This window comes from Dysidea avara, chromosome 1 (assembly GCF_963678975.1).
Source record: "Dysidea avara chromosome 1, odDysAvar1.4, whole genome shotgun sequence".
NCBI classification, from domain to species: Eukaryota; Metazoa; Porifera; class Demospongiae; order Dictyoceratida; family Dysideidae; genus Dysidea; species Dysidea avara.
Genome location: NC_089272.1, coordinates 57,816,865 through 57,839,524, shown reverse-complemented (window position 1 = coordinate 57,839,524; position 22,660 = coordinate 57,816,865). Strand labels below are relative to the sequence as shown.

The 22,660-nt window shown below is 35.8% G+C and overlaps 1 protein-coding gene across 1 annotated transcript in view; it reads right to left on the bottom strand.

Annotated features, from left to right (window-relative positions):
- Positions 1-7,800: 7,800 nt before the first annotated feature.
- LOC136237752 (DBH-like monooxygenase protein 1) overlaps positions 7,801-22,660 on the bottom strand; it is a 38,742-nt gene continuing 23,882 nt past the window's right edge. Inside the window, exons 9-13 of the mRNA XM_066027965.1 lie at positions 21,864-21,985; positions 20,772-20,831; positions 18,232-18,359; positions 14,844-14,988; positions 7,801-8,094 (exon numbers count right to left, since the gene is read on the bottom strand). Coding sequence (XP_065884037.1) covers positions 7,930-8,094; positions 14,844-14,988; positions 18,232-18,359; positions 20,772-20,831; positions 21,864-21,985 — 620 coding nt within the window. The 3' untranslated portion in view covers positions 7,801-7,929. The remainder of the gene's footprint in view (positions 8,095-14,843; positions 14,989-18,231; positions 18,360-20,771; positions 20,832-21,863; positions 21,986-22,660) is intronic.

Genomic DNA, 22,660 nt, shown 5'->3' with positions numbered 1-22,660 from the left:
TTACGAACTGGTACACAGTTAGCTTGTGCTGCACTGCTCGAGGCACTAAGTGCCCCACTAAGGCCCCTATTCGGTGATTATTAGTTTCTCATCCAGCCTTTCTAATTATTATGATGCGGGCGGGAGGGTATTACCATTATACCATTATTTTATAATATTAACACACTGATGTACAGACCTTGTCCAAATTGTCTTTTTTTCTTACTACAAACATTTCCTTCACTACTTTTCGTGATCGTCAACTGTTTTTCGACAGTCAACTGAAAGCCTGCTTTGATGAAGTCGATAGAGCACGATTGCAACTGGCACTGCAGCAATTTGCTAAGGAAAACAACAGTTCTCCTGGTGATATATAGCGCATTGTAGCGTTCATCAACAAAAATTATAACAGTTTGGTATCACGTGTTCTTCTGAGCATGCGCAGAGTAAATAATGGCTTACCATGCGGTAGCTTAAGAAGGATGCGGGCGGTGAATGAGAAACTAATAATCACCAAATAGGGGCCTAATGGTTGTAGTTTGGGTGTTATTCTTATCACTTTGTGCTGCTAGTGGGGTAATTCCAAGGCAAGCGAAACGTTCCAGTTTGGGCGCCTTCTGCAGTAACCTTTGTACCTTTAGCTTGAAATCATCTTTCACGGGGCCACTAAATACTAACTTACAAGGTACATCTTGCCCACCCTGCTCCAGATCCCTTGAATACTGAGGAGGACCCATGACAGTGCATGATATTGTGCCTCCTTTTCGTAAAAACAGGTCACATGGTACTGAAATGGTGCGAGGCATGTGGCCAACGATAGTATCATCTTCCGTAATAGCAACAGCATAATCATCGTGGTCGTTATCGGTTTCTCTTCGGCCCTGGAGCGTTTTTCCAATTGTTGGTGTAAAAATATCTTTGTAAATATGATATCCTCGGATCACGGACGAGTGCTCAAATCGATCGCTCATCTCCACAAAGTAGTGACACGCGCTGATCGCGACTAGTTAATAAATTTCGCTGCTTTCCGGTAACCTCGAAATTTTTTCCACGAAATTTTTTGTTTAAAGCAGTTTCTATTAAATCCGCGAAATTTTATATCCTCGAAAATAAGTAGCCCTACGGTAATTGTTCCATTGATTACAGTCAGGTTGAAAATGAAAAGCATTATCACCAGTACAATACCTGCTATTGCTATTGGTATTATGATCAACAGATAAACATTGGAGCAGCGTTCACATTGAGATGAACCAAACACAGTACTTAGACCATGTTGGCATTGTCCACACAACATACCAGATCTGTTATACTGACACTGTGAGTCAGGATTTGATAGGTTGAGATGTGATGATTGAGGCAGGCAATAGTCAAATGGACAATATGAAGACACAAGATAGGAATGTGTGCTGTTAATAGTACTAGCTGATATCCAGCTGTTTGCTGGACGATGAATGGTCTCATCATCCAAGTTACAGGTTGTGATGCCTAAGAATTTGGAATTTAATATTGGATCACAATAGCAAGCCCGTCTACCTTCTTGTAGTGTAAACCCTTTTGGACAAGGTTTTATTTGAACAAAAAACATTTCTGGCATGCCACTTAAGCCAATATAAAGCTTGCATTCTCTTACAGCATCATCCCTTGGCCAAATAGTATAACTGTACTGATTACAGCTGTGGTTGAAGTGGGTTTGTGACAGCTGTGAAGCATCCACAATGCTACAGTCATCTTCTGCTGTATTTCTCACTACCAAAGTTGTAACACGGTTTTTTATGTTCAACCATCGCCCAAATACGATAAAGTTTATATGTAAAGTTTGTCCAGGTGACAAATGACCTAAATCAGACCAAGAACAGTTCAACATATCATCTGAGCAAGGGCAAACACTCAAAGGAATAGGTCTTTGAATGCCATTTCCTATTACTGTATTTCTTATAGTTAATGTCTTATTATAAACAGCCTCAGATTTAGCAGTATGAAAAGCAGATCCAACAATCCATTGGCAATTAATAAGCAATTTTTCTTCACCCAAAAAATCATTTGATATCATGTACATATTGTCCATTATCCTAATCTTAAAAATCTTTCCTATAATGCTTAAGTTGTTGTCCATTGTATTATCAGTAGATGTGTAAAATTGAAGTCTGCAGATCCTCTGTGATTGTATTGCAAAGCTTTGATCCTGCTTTACTATTGAATACACAGTGTTATTGGTAATGGCTACAGTGGTGTTTTCCATCACTGCAAAGTAAGAGCCATCTTTAAACGCCTTCAATATGTGTCGTACAAAGTTATTAGATATTACAACATTTCCCTTGATGAACAATCCAGACAGGTGGAGCTTAAGTATGTTCTCATAATATTGGTTATGTGTTATTATTGTTGATGAAGCAATTAACATGCCACCATTCATGATAGAGATTAAGCTGTCGCCATTGTGATGATAATTTGATGATATGTTCGTATCAACAATTAAAATGAAATTTGTTAGTTGCCATAATATCACAGATGAACGCTCTGAATTAATAAAGTGGAGGTCTTTGTTGTAAGAAAATGTGCTGTTGATGACATTAATGTACCCAGTGATAGCTCGGGTGCTTGCTGGAGCCATATAAATCATTGTTCTCATGTTAGTATTGTTTACAAAATTGCAACTGATAAAGTTAATGGTGTTGTACTGTTGCTTACAATATTCTTCTTTGGAAAAAGCAATTTTGAAGCACACATGGTTGTATAATATTATGCGAAACATGCTTAGCAGTGAATTTCCCATGCTGTTAGACACGCCAACATTCTGTACATTTAGTCTGGTCTCTACATTGATACCACATGTTCCACCGTAGTAATACAATGCGCTGGTGTTGTATAAGCCATCAAATTTTGTATTTTTGATAGTAATAGAAATTTTATGATTGTCTTTAAACAGTAGTATTCCTATTACATATTTTGTAAGAGCTGAGCATGCTTCATTTACATCATAATGGATGTCAGTCATACGATATTTAACAGGAATACTTTTTATGCTTTCTAAAGCAATGTTGCGCTGATAAATTAAAATGCCATTGATTTGTACCTGTTGGTCATGACGTATTGAATGATCAGAACAATTTAGCATGACTGTAATGTTTGACATGATAGAGTTCACGATTGTGGTTACAACTAATATACCAACTCTGCCTGGTTCTACAATTATTTTAATGTTTTTGATTGTTGTCGTTATGCAATGGTGAAGAATGATTGTTGCATTATAATTCTCTAGCTTTATCTTTCCATATGTGAAATAAGAAGGCATGATGTGTACATCATGTTGTTTTGCACAATTTACCAAAGTTAAATTTTGCAGAACAAGAAAGCTAGCATTAATTGCAATTATCCCTACAGGAGTAGCACATTTTATTGTAGTGTATTTTGTACCAGTTAATAAGAAGTGTCTAACATTTTCAAGCACCAAATCACTAGTGAGATGGTAGTCTCCTGGACCAAGTTGTAAGTGAACATCAGAAATATTGTACTTGCTAATATCATCTTGGGGTGTTAAAGAAATTGTCGAAATCATTGAATGCACTAGGGTAATTAATGCCATCCATAGTAGTAAACTTAATCCTATCATCTTTGAATAGGCAAATATGTCACGTATACTTCTCAAAGTACTGAAATTAAACATTACATGCAGTGAGCAAACTAGCAATGGAAAAAATTTGTGTCCATTATAGCATATACATTATACTAATAAATGTGATTGGAGTATGCAAAAACCAAACATGTGGCACATCAAACATTCACATAACTCATACCATCCCCGACCAATTTTCATCCTTTATTAAACTGTTAATTGGTATATAACACACCCAATTATGGAATGTATTCCAGTATTTAGGACACTATAAGGTGTACATTAATTGTGCTTGTATGTCCAGTTTTTACATGCAATGAAAAAAAACCATCATAATAACACATAATAATACATACTTACATGTTTGTATACTGCCATGTACTTATAGCAGAAGAATAACAATAAATGCTTCTAGTTACACCACCTCAATTTTTATACAGTAAGTAAAAGGTTTTAGCAAACTGATAAATTTACTTCTCCAATATCAATTGTTAGTTGATAAAACTTGTGTACTTCATCACTCACTACCTAAAATTATTCAATGGAAACACTCATAGAGTTGCATATATATAAGCTACCATCAATAAAGTATGCCTAAAAACAAAATAGGATTCATTCTATTGAGAGCTGAACATTATGAAACATCAACAATGAGTTCTTCAATATTAACTGAAATCAGTCACTGTCCATACAATACTGAATATGGTTATATAGTTGTATCATTCAGTTCCATACACTGCATGTAAAACACCAATGGTAGCACAATGTCAATGCTGATTAAAATTTATGCTTATCATTCCTGTATTCTGTGTGATGTTTCTAAGTGTAAACTTGACAATTAAACAAATGATACACTGACTAATAAATAACAGTGTTCAACTTCTTTTCACAACTAAACATGGGGAAGTCAATGAACTTTTTGTAAGATTATATATGTATATGTAATAGGACGGATGGCTGTGGTGTTCGGGATTAATAGTGCGAGCATTGTAAACAGGAAGGAGTAAAATAGTGCGAGGCGAAGCCGAGCACTATTTCCTTCCTGTTTACAATGCGAGAACTATTAATCCCGAATACCACAGCCATCCGTCCTATTGCAAATTAATCCGACAACCATAGCAACTGTTACTAGGCAACAGAAATTCAAAAAATAACCACTGCAAAAATCAATCACACTTAGCAACCGTTGCCTGGCAACCGTTGCTATGGTCTCAAAAGACTTTTACCTTAGCAACGGTTACCTAGCAACCGTTGCTAAGTAACCATATTGTGTCATACCTTTGGGGAATCTATCACTATGGTAACAATAGTTGTCAAATCGGACATTTACTTCTAATATAAACACACCACTATTTTAGCCAATCAAATTAGTATTATAGATTTTTGTCATGGGACCTTGACAAACAAGTGTAATACTAATTCTATTGGCTAATCGCTTGACGTATTTCAATATAATATGTCAAGCTGCTATTGAGAGTATTATACAGTAACACATTCAGTTGTTGGATTAATATATATATATATATATTATACATTTTATAGTTGTAACATGGACATGAGTGGTTTGCCTGATATGTCCAGGTTGGACACACTTAAGCACCACCTAGTATTTCATGTGACCCTCGAAAGTGCAATACAAAATATTATTAGCTTACCTTTGTCCTTCTTCGTGTCCAATCTCTAACAACTACAGGTGTCAAACGTGATGGCTTCACCACATGTGTAATGGGAATCATTCATATATATTTTCTGTAGTGACTGGATTGAGTTCAGAGGCACTTCTCGTACTGTTGTCAATAATTTTGTGCTGTGTAATGGGCTGAACATACATAGCTGAAAACAAAACGTAATGGCCACTTCATGACTTCTCAGCAACTGATATATAGTTGAGACATACGTACATTCAAACAAAAACATTAAGTCTGACAGCATTTGTGTTTTTGATGCAGTATGGGTACATTCACAATCTCATTACAAGAGAAGTAAACAAATATGTATAAGAGTAAAAGGATTAAAGGTTAACTGTATAATGTGTAGAATGTCACATTGTAAATTCAAATAGGTACAAATGATCCAAATTTTTGGGTTGTTCCTGCAATTCAAATGACCGATTTTTTGGTGGTAATGACCCAGGATGTGCTTGCTTTATAGTCATATTATCCAGATGTCCCATGGTCTCTTCAACCTCTAGCTAAGTGTTTGAAATAACCTTGCTATCATGGTCGCTCTAACCATCTGTTGTAAAATTAACTTTTGTCACAAAATATTTGTTTGGTTGTTTACATTAATTATCGAGTCCATCATCACTAGTAACCCATACATTAATCTATCTATGACACATATCGTTACATACTACATCTTACTACCGTAAATCGCTTTATTTTCGTACAAAAGAATTTCATGATAAAAATTTTTTTGTAACAATATTTTCATATGATTTTTACGTGAATGACTGTTTTATTAGAGTAGTTTGATCTTCTGTAAAAAAAATTTTGTACAAATTTTGCATACAATATTTTTCAACGAAAAAAAAAGCTAATTACGGTACTTTAAACATACCTGATCTTATAGTGTTTTCAAATTGTATATAAAACCTATGTTCTCCATGTTCACTTTTGATTGTGGAATGTAACAGTGTTAACCACAAATGCCATAACAACAGTTAGGCACCAGCCTATTATGCTGGCATAATTTTGAGCATAATTAATAGGTGCCTGAAAGCATCAAGCATAATGTTAGCATAATAGGCAGAATAATTATGTCATACTGTAATGCATGTCACTGAAAAAGGTGGACAGAACAGTTGATGCTCAGTGGTAGTCTGGCGTAGCCGACCCGCGCGCGTAGCGCGAGGGTCGGCTACGCCAGACTAGCTCAGTGGAGCATAGTTATTTGACATGACTATTATTATAGTTTACAATCCAGCCAAATTCTTAATGCATAATGAGCATTAACTTTTACATTTAACCAGTTATTCATAAGCCAAAGTTTATCATTATCCATTAGAAAGTAACAAAACATGGGAACTGCAGAAAAATTGAGCATAATTATGAGCATAATAGGCAAAAAGTTTGAGCACTGCAGCATAGCATAATAGGCAAAATTAGAAGCATAATAGACTGGTGCCTAACGACAGTGTACCAATGTAACCATGTAGCTGTTCATCTAAACTTTACTATAGCTGACATAACAATACACACTGAATTTACCAAAATAGGTTAATTCAACATACTAGGTGAATGGTTATATTGACTACTTTAGTTCAAATGCCTACCCCGGTTACAATCACCTAGCTTTAGATGGTCATTTTAACCAAACTCTCTGTAGTTCAAATTTACCCATGGAGGTCATGAACAAATTTATCCATTTGAATTTTTACTGTGAACTACCCAAAGCAACCTTTATTACCGATACAACAAATCCATATGACACAAGGGGAATAGGCATTGCTGAAACAAACACAAAACAAGAATGTAATCACAAATCTCTATTTTGGCTCAATCATCTCAAATAATATGAATACGGTATTATTCAATTAACATTTCTTGACAAAGATCCTAGATAGGGATTTGTGGTTTACACTACTATCCTAAAAATATCTTTTTGCTTTGTAGCTAGTTTCTTTGTGTTCCCTTTTCCCCTTTTGAAATTACTAATAACAAGGTCATTAATTGGGACCACTGTAATAAAGTTTTCTTAATAACAGCAATAAAACTGGTCACAAAGAGTACAATAAAATTGAAGGGGCCAGCAGCAAAAAAGGACAAGTGCCATTTGAAAATTTAGAATGGGAATTAAACAGAATTTTGGGACATAACTGAATTATTGTAATATTTGCTAAGAATTAAATTGAGACTGCCATGAGCTTTTCCTTGGATACATATACATGAAATTGACAAGGAGAAAACATCCTGACTGCCTGGCAGACTCCTGTAAGCATTTGAACATTAATCAGATGGCTGCAGGTTCGAAGTCCAGTCATAGATTTTTCTCCTTTCAAATGTCCTACAGCCCTTCAACACTTGTGCTGTAAAGCCTTAATAAACAAATAAATAAATTCTGTTGTCTATTTAGTGACAACATTGTTCACTTGGTTAAAACAAGCTGTTCTTATTTTACAAAATAGAAAATCTAAAATGGCAAAAGTCCCCCTTTTTCCACTGACCCCTTCAACTGTATTGATTGAAAGAAAACAAACAGTCAACAGGTTGCAACATTCAAATTCTACTAATATAAAACAACTCACATACATGCTACCTTTGTTTTTAACTGTCAATAATATAAAAGTAACAATATACAGTAATTAATAGTCTATCAGTACAAAGAGTTACAAAAATCTACAGCAGAAATGGCAGCATGGCCATCAGGACTACAAGTACAGTAGAATACACAAACTGGACTACTGCTCCTCCAGTGGAACAAACATCCGGTGGCTCATATGGCTGATTAATTGGTGGAGGCCTTTCACTTCTTCCTAGGAAGCCACCGTCATCACCAGTCGTCTGAAAACAAATGAGCAACAGTGACTTCTTTACAAAAGTACTATGTATCACAGATAATCTTAGAAATTCTGTTTGACATATAACATAGTGTAATTTTAAGAATAATAACTTGGAATCAAAAAGATTCAAAATTCCATCATTATTTTTATGGCAATTGGAATGATTTATAAGGCAAAAGGGTAGATGTAAGAGTATATGAAAATTTAAACCTTAAAGTATTGCTCTGGTTGTTTATTGGAAATGACCTTACATTTGCAGTTATACAATAATTTAACACACCCATGAGGATTTTATCTAATTTGTAAATATGACGCTTGAGGGCTACACAATCAGATACAAACCTCATGGGTGGTATGGGATATGCACAGATCAAAGGTGGCACAAAAGGTGAAAGAACACTATTCTAACATTACGAGGATATTACTAAGAACTGTACCCAAGGGGGGACAATGTTTCTATCTATAGGTAGTTCACTAGTAGAGGATTTAAACGTATTATTATTTGAACAAAAATTGATCAATATGATAAGATTAGTGGCATGCCCAAGAATTTTCATGGTAAACAACTATCGTGAATCCCATACAAAAGTGCGGATGGCAAATGCGGCTCGGACTATAACTTGCCACATGAACTTCCTCCTTTCAGATACTCTGTTATGCATGTAAAGAAATCTAAATCTCTGGAAAAACTCACATAACTGGTCTATTTTTTGTGATTCACACTTTCTTCAGAGTGAAAGTGTTTCAGATATTCATAGCTGAATTAACACAGCAATATAATAATCTTCCCTAGCAATTGATGCTTTGACAAACTCATAGTTTGCATTGTCACTTCCTAGCAAAAGTGTTTGATTTTTTTGAGTTATGTACTGGCCAGACTGTGTGGCTTAAAGATTTTACTGGTGTATACCAGTATATGCTTATACAACTGATTTGCAGTGTTGGGCAAGTTACTTTTTAAAAGTAACTAGTTACATATTACATCTTACTTTCAACGGAACTATTTAGTTACAGTTACATATTATCCGTAAAATAAAGTAACTATAATAATATTACATATTATATTACTTCGTGTCCGTGGCCCTAAGCTGTCACATGTGAAACTACTGCCTTATCACGTGACATGATTGTGTTGTTGGACAATGTGCAAATCTTGGTTATAAGTAAGAAGCTGGTGAATAAGCATCATTCAGTAGGCTTCGTTACTTCGTTGTGGCTAGGAAGTTCGTTACTTGTAGTAATAATATTACTTAATATTAGACTCGTTACAGTAACTATATTACTTAGGTAACGCGTTACATTGATAAGTGAGTTATATTACCTGTTTTTATAGCGTATTTCGTTATATTACTTAGGTACCACAAAAGTAATAATATTACGCAACGCGTTACTCCCAACACTGTTGATTTGTAACACCCTAATCTACCCATGAACCATACTACAAGTAATACTATACAGTAGCTATACAACACACTTATAGGTATTTATATGCTTTGTAAACACAACTCACAGGACTGAGGGCAGAGCATGTGGTTTTTTTATTGGTATGGAATGTGCCAGTGGATCAAAAGAGCCCATTTTTAACATGGAAAGAAAAAGAATACTAATGCTCTGGCTAAGACCAAATCATGGTGGGAACTGTGTCATGTGATCTAATGTTGCTGATTCAGCCCAGTCATTTTACTGCTTCCCATTCAAAGTGCCGGAGTAAATTTTTAGGATACTTAGTGATGAATAGTCTTATTAGCTTTCTGTATTGGCAAATGTTAGCAAACAAGCATGTGGCAGGGCCGGAGCCCACAGTCCCAGTCCAACATTGGTTGGACCACTTTTTCAGCTATTTAGATTTGTAAAATTATCATGATACTCTAATAGAGCATTCAGTATAGAATATATATAGCCACTGTTCTAATTAAACTGCTGTCTAAACCATTACATCTGGTCTTTTTTTTTAATTTCTCTGGTAATTGTCTTTATATTACTCAAAGTTCCAGTGAGTTATCTGCATGCATGGCATTTTATTGGGCTAAATGATCATGCATGTCATACATTAGCAATTACAACCTAAATGGTTTCCATATCTCAAGAACTAAACCTTCAATTTGCAAATTGTTTTGTACAATGAAAATAAAATTATGCTCCAAAATTTTCCAATTATACTATTCACCTATTATCCAAAAACTATTCCCTATCTAATATTTGAAATATAAGCATATTATATATAAGTGACTGCTACATTAGAAAGCTCTGCTCTATTAGAGTGAATTACATGACTGCTCTATTAGAGTATCTCGATCTTTTCAACCATTTTTATGTTTGCACTGTTTCAGTGGTGTATTCCAAAGATTTTCGCATCGGAAAACATATAATTTTATACCAATTATTGCTTTGATTATTCTGGAATATTTCCCAATTCTTTCAACTATCTAATATTCCTGAAATTAAGATCACAGATCCCGGCTGCTGTGGCTCCTCTGGCGAGTGCCTAGACTGCATGTTGCTGGGGATCAAGTCACTACTGGGTCTGGAATTTTTTTTCTGCATTCTTCAACATTTCAGTTACATGTTTCAGACTCCCTGTATTCACAGGCTGTAGCCTTCTCACAGGTCCCTAGTGGGATAGCATTTAATAAATTATGCCAGCACAATAGACACATGCCCAATTCAAAGTGAGTGAGTGTTTCAGATATGTAATGTAGAAATGCAATAGTCTTTGTTAGCTTAGTGTACCAGCAAATTCATAGTAACTTCCTGTGGTAGCATGGTATATACAGTACAGTATGGTTTCTTGATACCTTTGAACAAAGTAGTAGCCTAAACATGGTGAGTAGATTGTCAGACCAAAGTCAAGGTCAGATCAAAGTCAAAATTAACCTGACATGATCTGACATTGCATAGCAATGTTTGTGCACAAGCTAGGGGATCTGGGGCATGTCCCCTGAAAAAAATTGGATTTTCAAAGCTTGGATGTGAGTATTTTGACACCCAAAACTCTTTCAGCAGCCATACACTGCATCATTGTTAAGCCACGTACATACATAATAATCCACACAAAAACAGTCAAGCTGTGAAAAAATGGTGCATCCTTAAAAAGCCTGGGTGAAAAAAGTTGTGAAATCAAAGGTGGCAGCCAAGAAATGACTGCAATGATGTTAATGCTAATAAATTTTAACAATGCACACAGCCGGTATTAATTTTTTTAGCATTAAAACATCATTGCAGCCATTTCTTGGCCGCCATCTTTTGATTTTACAACTTTTTTTCACCCAGGATTTTCAAGGCTGCACTATTTTTTCATAGCTTGGCTGTTTTTGTGAGGATTTCACTTCTTTTTGTACTATATGAGGCCCAAAACCAGCCTATGGCTGACTTTGAGGTTTGTTTTTATTCACATTTCTTCTTTTCTATGTAGATACAATGATGACTAGTATATTAAAAATTACGAATTTAAAAATTAAGTAGGGATCTAAGCGATAAAAAGTAGTGAAACAAGAGATGAACAATGGTAATTACTACAGCATAGTTCAGTGGGAAATCCCTACTTTGGCAATGAACACAAAATGATTGTTACACCATGCCAAAGAATAGGGATTTCCCACTGAGCTATGCTGTAACAACTAAATAATAATAAACTAGCATTGTTCACCTCTTGTTTTACTACTTTTTATAGCTTGAAACCCTACTTCATTTTTAAATTCATAATTTTTGATATACTGGTTTGTTTAGTTTTTTGTTAAAGCATACAGCTAGCTATAAACATGTGACTGTTCTATTAGGGTGACTGCCGTATCAGTCTCTCGAGTCAGCCTGCAAAAGATGTGTGCTTCCTAAAAAGGGTGTGTTCATCGTGGTTTTGATCGATTATTAGACTAGAGTATCTCAAATCAGCCTACCAACTTGAAGGTGTGTGGTCACAAATACAGCTAGCATAAAAGGACATGATCTCGATCAATAAATCGATCGTGGAGTACCTCCATACAGTAGCATACTCTAAGCACCTTAAATAATTTTGTGGCATCTGTTAGGCTGCTTAAAGAAAGTGTTGATATGGAAAACTAACGCCTCGATATGGTTTCGTTGGATGAAGAAGAAGACAAGCAGCCTGATTGAAGATAAAAGAAAAGACAAGGCACACAGGGCATACACTTGTCAGAACCCCAAAGGCACATCCCACTGGTGAGTTTGCGGTTGTGGCGTAAAATGGTGACTGTGCGCTGCTTCATTTGGTCTCTAGGCTTGCGACTGTGGTCAGGCAGTGAGTGAGGCAGTGAAACTAAATTTGGAGTTTTGGGCGATTTTTAAAATTTTTATATCCAGCCACCTGTAAGTGTTTTGCATTTAATGCTGTTTTATGTATTATATGGACTAGTACTATTCCGTAAAGGTGATTTTTGCCGTGTAAAATGTCTGTAGGATGACTTTTAAAGGCGGAATTTTGGGTAGCACACGAAACATTTACCACGATCCCTACTTAAACGGTATGACCATACTGTTTGATTATTGAAGACAGGCTTATAAATGTATTTCATTGCATGATTTAATTCAATATTTGATAATATTATTGTAATACTCTAATAGAGTACACATTTTTTGATGACTTCTAATAGAACATACACAGAATATTCTAGAACAATCTAGTTCTTATATTGGTAGATCTATGAAATTACAAGCGTTTGAATATAAGCAGATTTCAACTTAAAAAATTTCATTTATAAAGCAGAAATTAAGTGAGGTGATCAGCCTAGGTAGCAGTGGTTCAGTGGTTAAGGATGCAGGTGTTAGGTATGGAGATCCCTGGTTCAAACTCTGGTAAGGTCTTTTTCTCGACATTTTTTGTACACCATTTTACCCTGTGGTGACTGCTCTATTAGACTATCTCAATCCCATGATTTTACATTTGTTTGGTTTTTGCTTTATAACTTTGTCGCTGTAACTCCATTGCTATTCAAACTATCAAAAGGCACTGCTATGATGATCAGCCTATCTACACACCAATTTTCAAGTTATTCCTATACTTGGTTTACTCTGTAGCTGTGACAGAAGTTTGATCTTTTTTTTACGTGAATAAACACTCATAGCTCCTTGGATATTACTCAGATTCACAGCAAACTTGGTACGTGAATCCACTGTTACACTCTAAGAAAAAAATGAAGAATGAAACTTTGAACACCCACATCTCACAAATGGCTGTTGCAAATTTAATCTTTTGCCCTTATACCCAAATTTGAAAATCAATTTGCACATTACAATTGCTACGGGCCTCCACCAGAGTTTCCTCTGGCTTCATCCTATTCAGGCATAGTTCACCATCTTTCGGCACGCAACAGGTACACTCTCACCCATATCCCGCCACACTGCGAGCAGTATAGGTGGGATTGGTCGATGATGTGCCATCCCGTATTATAACATGGAAATTATCCAATGTAAAATCTATAACAATTATGGTCATATACTCCAAAAACCCTTTAGAAACCACTAAAACAGTGTGTGAACATATGGTAGAATGGTACAGATTGCACTTCATTGAAAGGTGCAGGTTCGATTCCCCAAGTCAGACTTTTTTTTTGCATTTTTAGGTATACGTTTTTAGAAACTCTGACTGCTCTATTAGAGTTGCTGACTGCTCTATTAGAGTTGCTGACTGCTCTATTAGAGTATATCAGTTTTTTTAGTAGAAAATAGTCTGCTATCCTTGATCAGTTCAGTAGGTAATTGGGCAGTCTTCAAGCTATTTGGTCGGTAAATGTCTGATGGCCGACTGTTATAATCCACTCTGCTTAATAGTAGTGCACTACTGTACCAAAATAGCTATAGTCATTGGCTTTGATTCGATGGAATACTAGAGAAGTTGTCGTAATAGCAGAGTTTATTTGATTACTTTTGTATCGCTCTAATAGCGTGCACATTTTTTTGAAGATTTCTAATAAAACACACATAGAATGTTCTAGATTTTCTATTAGTAGATGTATGAAATTATGACCCTTTTTTACTAATGAGTAGATTCTAGCTAGAATTTTCATTTATGAAGTAGAATTTAAGTGAGGTGATCAGCAGTGATGGCAGCAGCTCAGAGTTTAAGGATTTGGGTGTTCAGTGTGGAGGTCCCTGGTTTGAACGCTGGTAAGTTTTTCTTCTCAACATTTTCATGCAACTTTTTTACCCTGCAGTGACCATTCTATTAGAACATTTTGACCCCATGGTTTACAGTTGTTTGGCTTTTGCCTTGTAACTCTATAGCTGTCAATTCCATTTCTTTTACACCACAAAAGGTTTGAGCTACGATGGTTAACCTATATACATACCAATTTGTAAGCTATTCCCATAAGTGGTTTACCCTGTAGGCATGACAACAAGTCAACCTTTTTAATGCAAATAATCATCCATAGCTCTATGACTATTAATCAGATTTGCACCAAACGTGGTACGTGATTGGGCAGCAATACATTCTTAAAGTGTACCAAAACTCAAGACAATCAAGGTATGCATTTGCATTTGTGACTGGGCCTGCAAAAATAGGGCATGTGGGCACATAAAATTCCAATTTATTTCTTCCTGTAAATATACTCATAGTGTGGCATGCTGGCTTTCTTGGCCACACAACACACTACCGTGTGGCTTGATATAAAAGCTGTTAGGTACAGTATGTTACCATTATAATCATAAGATCGAGAGCAAAATTACACCAAATTACAACAAAACGAAATGGTAACATACTATACCTAATGGCTAGAACATAAAATCATACAGTACCTCAGATCCACAAAATATAAACTGGACACCATTCAGATTCACATCTTCAATATCACGGAAAGCTTGATCAGTCCACTGGAAACTATTAAAGAAATCACTGGCTTCTCCTAGTAAACGAATTTGTCTATAGTCATCTTGAAATTGCCTATGAGAATATTAAAATGCATGTACGTAAAATCAATACATGTAATTTAACATAGACTTTTAACTATACTTATGAGCAGATGTTTGAATGCTACTGCAGTAATGAAGTGCTTATTTGAAAAATGTTACAACATACAATATGTAACTCATCCATGTAATTCTATACCTTACACTATGTATTTTGTACAGAAATTATGGTACTATATACAATGTTCTAATACAAAGCACATGTTGCAGATTCTTAAACCAGACATGTGCCCATAACTGATGTATGGCTGTAGGCATGTCTGGTTTACCAAATTGTTTGCCCCAAAAAATGTTTTTATGTATCTTAGATCAGAAAATTTCCGGGTTATAAAATTGCATTATGATTAAACTCCAAAGTATAATTTCAAAAAGTTAAGATGCATACAAAAATATTTTAACGTGGAAATTTATGGATGCGCATAATTACTTTTGCGAACTTACACAACTTTTACTGGCTACAGCTACACCTACAAAAGTACCGTATAGCGGGTTATTTTCGAAACAGAAATTTTCGTACAAGCAAAATCTGAATTTCGAAAGATTTTAATTTCAAAGAGTGCATATTTCGAAGTCCGGATGGATTTCAAATAAACGGAAATTCGTGTCACAAATTATGAAAATGCGTGAATGTTTGCCAAAAACTGACTTACTGATGGAATAATCTCCATTCCTGTGCACTGGAGAGAAGACTGAGGGAGTCTCAGGTGGAGTGAACTCACTGGCACGATCACGCTCCATCATAGCTAGCTCATATCACCATAGATTCTAGAGCAGACGGCATCAATTCCCATTCTGGATCACCTGTTTTTTGGTTATTGGTACAGTTACCCATTATCATCAGCAATACTGAGCTAAAACTCGAGGAATACACGAACGAATCGCCGAAAGTTGGACGGTTGCTTTCACTTGTGGGAATTTATTTTCGAAAAACAACCGGACGTGGGAATTTATTTTCGAAGAGAAGGGCCTCTTCGAAATATCCGAAAATAAAAACCTTTCGAAAATTACCAGCTATACGGTATATAACATGCATGCATAGCAGACATGGGGCCAAGTACATGAGTACTTATACTTAAGTACACTTAAGTACAGATTTGAAAGTACTTGTACTTTACTTAAATACTTTCTTAAATTCCCCAATGTACTTGTACTTATACTCAAGTACTTTGCTAAGTACTTGTATACTTGAGTACTTAAAGTACTTGTAAGTGCTGCAAACATTGTACATAGTTTGTACACAGTGGGTGTACAATGAGAATATCAAAATTGTATGAAGGTGCAGTTTACAACTTCTTGCGATTCTTCTACTGCCTTCCCCAACCTTACTGTGTATCATGTTGCCACGATTAACGATGTCGCCAATGCTGTTGTTCAAGTTAGTGCGTTTTAAGAGTTTAAGAGAGAGAATAGTTGACAAAAACCAACCCCCCTAGGCACACTTACATACTACAATACACTGAATACAGCATAAATTTTACTACAGCAAAATGTACTTGTACTTTACTTAAGTACTTCCAGCATGTACTTGTACTTTACTTAAGTACTCTCTTGATTGCTGCTGGAGTACTTGTACTTGTACTTGGAAAATTCAAAAGTACTTGTACTTTACTTAAGTACTTTTAAATGTACTTGGCCCCATGTCTGATGCATAGTCACTTGTATTTCATACTGTTTTCTCCTTCTTGTCTTCACAGGTAACCTGGCAACCACCAGCTAAAAAATTAGCAGTGGATCCTTGAGTCAGTGGAGCATAATACAAATTAACCAGAAGATTAATGCTACCAGCTGCAGCTATTGCATGCCAGCTACATAGTCTACATGCGTATAGAGAACCTCGCTACCTTACTGAGCCATAGATGTACAATGATTATTACTATTATGATTATTATCGTGCTGTCACATTCACACAAGCATATTATGAGAAGTCACTGGGAAAGTCCCAAGTTATAGCTACATTGGTGTCAAGTGTATACCGATCCTTTATAGCTAGCTCCTGCAAATTAAAAGAGTACTGAGCCATGAGCAAACTCCAGAACAATTCTTCGTCCACCTCATTTTCAATCACTGTTTGCAGACACGCACATACACACCTCTGTATATGTGTTAATCTTCACTGCTTTCAAATACAATAGCTAGCTAGTGGTGCAGGTGTAGATACGTATGCTACACTGGATCTCCAAATAGCAACAGTCATGGCTTGTGCTTATAGTCTCATGAGCCCAGGCGCATGAGGCTAGCTTGTGTTCCGATCTTAAAGGAATATATAAAAATAGTAAAAACACACTGGGGGCATATATTTATTACAAATGTAGTTAATTGCACTCAATTACGATCAGTTACGATTACTAACTTGTAAGCGCACACTAGGTACAGAGCAGGAAAATTTCATAGTAGAAAATTTTTTGCATGATTTAAGTTCATATAACATCACATTCGAATTTTTTTTAACATGGAAACTTCCCGATCTACAGTATGTATATTTGTCTATATGTATGCCCGCACACCCAACACTTGTGTGGCAAAGAAGCTTTAGGTTGAAAGCAACCCCCAATGTGAGAACTTTATAGACCCTGATAGCTAGTGTCTGCATTAAACTTACAGGCATGTAAGTTTTTACTTTGAGGTATATATTTTGCACCATGTAGTTAAAAATATAAATAGATAAATTTTAAAAGTTAAAATTTCAAAAGTGACTAGGGGTCGCTGAAAATAGTCTGTAAACAAGAAAAGATTGCTGGGGTAGTAATAGATTATAAACCACGTATCCCTATTTTGAAAATCAATTGATGTTTAATGTTTCAATTCATAAAAGTTCAACTTAAATTGCAATTTGTATGCCAGCAAACAGGTGAAATAGCAGTGCAGAAGAAGTTCAATTTCAGCTCCAACATTGATATTTGTTCCTCATTTACTAGAGTAGTTGACTGTTCTATTAAAGTATTTCAAATTTTAGCAGCTTCAATTCAGTCTTACTTCTAATTTATGACTTTTAGAAGAGATTAGACTTGCAATATCATCTCTTGAACTCAACAAGGGTTTTATTATTGGGATCATTAATGCAGTAACATTTACAAGTACCTGGACCATACACATTATGGTTTTACTGGGCAGAGATATTTATGGAATTACATGTAAGACCCTATGAGAAAGCACATAGTTACATTTCAACCAGATACAGTATACGTATGTTTTACACCACCACCACATTTTAACTTACGGTGCATATTTTTGCACCCAATCTGCATACTGATCTGTTCTGGGGACGGATGCACAGTAAGTGATAGGAGCTTCCGGGTAGTAGTATATGAAAGATAAGCACATCTCTTCAGTGGTGCTCTCCCCACCCTGTGAAAACAAAAGGATGTAATATAATTATGCTACCCACTGAGCAAAAACCAGTCATTTTTGCACATTTCTTTAATTCCATTTTATTACTTCCTTGTTATCTATAGTAACAAAGTAGTAAGTTTCATCCTTCTGTGATGTGGTATGCATAGCGATAGACAGTTGGAATAAGTATAGTAGAGCAAATAAATCACAGGCTCTTATTTAATCAATCATAACTCACGATTGAATCAAGCTACGAATATGTAGCTTGGCTCAGTTAAATCGGGAAAATAATGTAGATTATAGTGCTTTACCTGTAAGTCTCCACGCAGATGAAAAAGAAGGCCATTTCATCAAAGAAAATTAATGATGATGGTAAGCTTTATTTCTAAGCCTCATAAATAAAAGAGCCCATAATTCACGCACCATATACTATACGTACGAACATGAAACAAAGATTTTCGAAAATCGATTGGTGTATATGTTTTATTGATTTGTGCTTTGTTTTAGTGCAGTAATGTGATTAAAACGTGCATATTTTTATTTTACCCAGTTTATTGCAAAATTGAATTTTGCAAAAATGGATGGTTTTCGCTCAGTGGGTCACATATATTACAACTGAGTAAAAAAATTCTCTGGTAGTTGTTAGTGCATTTTCGAATTGTATAACATACAGTAGTACCTGTTGATAACACAAATAAGTTCGGGTTCAATCACTACTGCACAGCTTATGTAATTGTATGTACTGTCAATGGTTATGGCATAAGAATATACAAGCCACTATTCAGTGGAACCCTCTCTATTCTGGGCATTTTATTTTTTGCAAAATGTTTTCATCTAAAATTTCAGGGGTAGAATTAAATGTACATATATGTTTTATGCAAGTGTGATAGAACCAGTATCCTGATTATCATGGTGTCTGTGGTTCGGGGTACCATACAGTATGATAGCACAGTATAGTCGGCATACCCCATAAAACAAAGGATGTTGTCAAATGTGACAAGATTTTACAAAACCGATTCATATCACGCATCAGGTAAAATCAAACTAACACTACCAGTGGATAGTTACACTATCGTACTAGTAGTTTTGACACTCAGTACTACTCAAACTACTAGAGGTGGTTTTAACAGACGCCTTTTCTGGGTGGTGTAGAAATCTCGAATGGCAGTATCTGGTGTTGTGAAGGGTCTGGCTTGACAAGAATCAGTGGTATACTGGTGGATGGCCTGATAATGTTGGCCAAACATTTTTCTGTTAAAAGTTTGCTACATATCAGCTACTAAGGAGCCAGCACAGTCCTGTAATGTCGTGTCTGGACTCCAATCATGGTCTGCCTCCATTTTGAAGTCTATCTCTTTCCCTCCCCACCAACCTCCACCCCTTTGTGAGCACTCGTGATACCATTTTGCTTGTCCAACTGCTCAGATTTTCTATCTTATTTTGGTGGAAAACTCCGCAAGTAGCTACAAGTACTGGAAGTGGTCTGAAAGGTAATACATTGATGCATCTTTTGTGTAAATTTCATATGCGTGCTTGCTTTTCTTGGCAAGTTATGCTGACTTGAATTCTTTTAAACTGTTTATCTTGAAACTTACAATGTGCGATTTGGATCGTTTTTCTAAAATCCAGTCACAAATGCTGCGATACATACACCATGATAATAAGGAGATTTTAAAATTCTGCTGGTCCCTATTTTTGTGCAAAAATGGTTACATAATGAGGTTAAAACTCCACCAGAACAAACACTTGGCTAATAAGATTATAAATATTGAATTCAAAGAGTGGACTACTGTGTCAAGTTTTTGAAGATCCAATTACATAATTGTTAAACGCTGAGCAAAAACTGGCCTTTTTTGCACATTCCTCAAATTCAATTCTATTGTTTCTCTGTTATCTATAGTAACAAAGGAGTGGACCTTGGAGCTATGGCGTTGCACAGTTGGAACAGGAATAAACATTTATATAGCTGCAACAATACAGCAAATAAAATACAGGTACTTATTTAATCGATCGTAACTCATGACTGAAACAAACTACAAAGACAAGGTTTTGCTCAATCTGTTCACCATGAACTGGTACATTGATCAAGGTATGGTGTTTCCATGTATGTCTCCATGTCTACCAAATCATAAATAAGTGCTATATCTCGTGTGTTACACCATACACTGTACAAACATGAAACAAAGCTCCCAATGAACAGGAGAATCTGGTGGTGTACAGGGTTTACTGATTTGAGCTTTGTTTCATTACATACTAAAGCGATTAAAACATGTGCAAAATTTTCATATAGCATGTTCATTTTTACCCAGTTTATTTCATTATGGTTTTAGCAAAATAGAATTTTGTGATAACGGCGGGTTTTAGCTCAGCAGGTCACAATTACATATGTTGACAACCACACGAGTACTCAAAGTTACCAAGACTTACAAAAGTTGTAAAATTGCGTCCAGTTGAATTGTAGCGACACTCCACGATGAGGTCATCTCCCTATGTTAAATGGTAAAAAAGAAGTATGATGACATATCGGCAAGAGCTGTCTATACTATTACACATGGTACTACACATAATGCAGAGGCTATATATTAGATTGCTTAGTCACCTATTCTTGCATGCTGAGTCAACATTCATGGTGGCTGAGCCAGAAATACATAGATGTTGGCATTAATGCATGTATTAGTGGGCACAGTATTAACACCTTACCTCGAAGTACAGTAGTACTACATTATAGTTCCTCATCCAACCTTCACAAAGGATGTGTCAATTCTGGAAAATTTAGTGGCACAATAGGCAAGTAATAGCAATGAGCAAAATACTGGCTAGACATTGCTAATGATGGTCATATTTTCACCATTGACACGATTATTATATGTACTTATTGCTGTATAACATTGTAATGTCCTCCAAACATCTTCAATATTAGGAATTGTTATATCTGAACACTGATTAACCGAATTATCCTAACACTAAATTGACTGCTAAATCAGAACATTAAATTTGTGTATGCTTTATTAGAGTAGTTCAGCAAAGCTCCATATATCAATGTATGGATGTTCAATTTTATGTACTGTTTGATTATATGAACATCCTTTACCCCCAATTAGTTTGGATAATCAAGGTTCTGCTTTGCTTTTCATTTTATTATTAGTAACAGTACATACAGTAACGACATGTCACCAGGAATGAATGACACAATTTTCTATTGCGGTATTTCTACATTTCCCTGATTGTGTGCTATGTCATATACCAGGCAAGATACACTGAAGTGACTGCTAGCCAGGCTTTTAAATCCTACAGAACTGTTGCTCTTCTCAATGTGCTCCAAGGCAACACAAAACAAGGAAATCATGTGCCTGCAGTCCTGGTAATCCATGAGGTATTATACACATTAAAATTTAATAATAATTGGTGTAAATGAAGCATTAAATTCATTTTTATTCATTGCATTTTATTAGAAAAGTATACACAGTTGTACAAGCTATGCTGGTTTTGCTGTGAAGGTCACAACCACCATATACTCACAGGCAAGACAACTCTTGGAGTAATGTGGTTAGTCAGTTGGTAGTCAAAATCATAAAACAGGTTTTGATCAATAGGTGGAAGTTCCACTCCTCCTCTAACTTGTCGTAGAGACACTGATTGGCCTAAAAGCACATAAAATATGTTATACACAATGTACACACTCACACCCATACTACAAGCATACACTATTGAGTCAGAACAACTTGATGTTGTGCTACTTCTAAGAACTAGGCACCATGCAGCTAGCTAACACATCTGGAATTAACTAACTATATAACTACTTCATTATGTTGTGCAATAATCCATAATTCAGATTTTGTAATTCATGAAATTTTTGTAATTCTTCAATTACATTGCTATGCACTGCTGAGGAAGCGCTTGTTAAACAAATCGCTTTTGACAACATATTACGCACAGAAGTATCTTCTAAACTGTTTTATAGATTGACTATACTGTTTTTTCCCACAAATTCTCTTGACAAAGCCTCAAAGCTGCTTTTCATTTTCGTTTGCGTAGGTCGGGGATACGTCCCCTTTCCAACTCGAAGGGGTAGGCTATTCCTGGTAGTCTACGAGGCCGCACTGCTGTTTTACAATTGTTAAACGCCTGTAAAACCCGAAGGGAAGGTAATTCACAAGGTCTGAGGAAAGTCGCCACACCCGTATTTCAGACCGCCGAAAAGAAACCACCTCAGAGCAAGGTTTACCTGTATGTAAGTTAATACAGACTTCATTCGCTATTACTTATGTAAAAGCTGCTTTTACCATTAATGAGTTTGCTCACGTGAGTGCGTATGG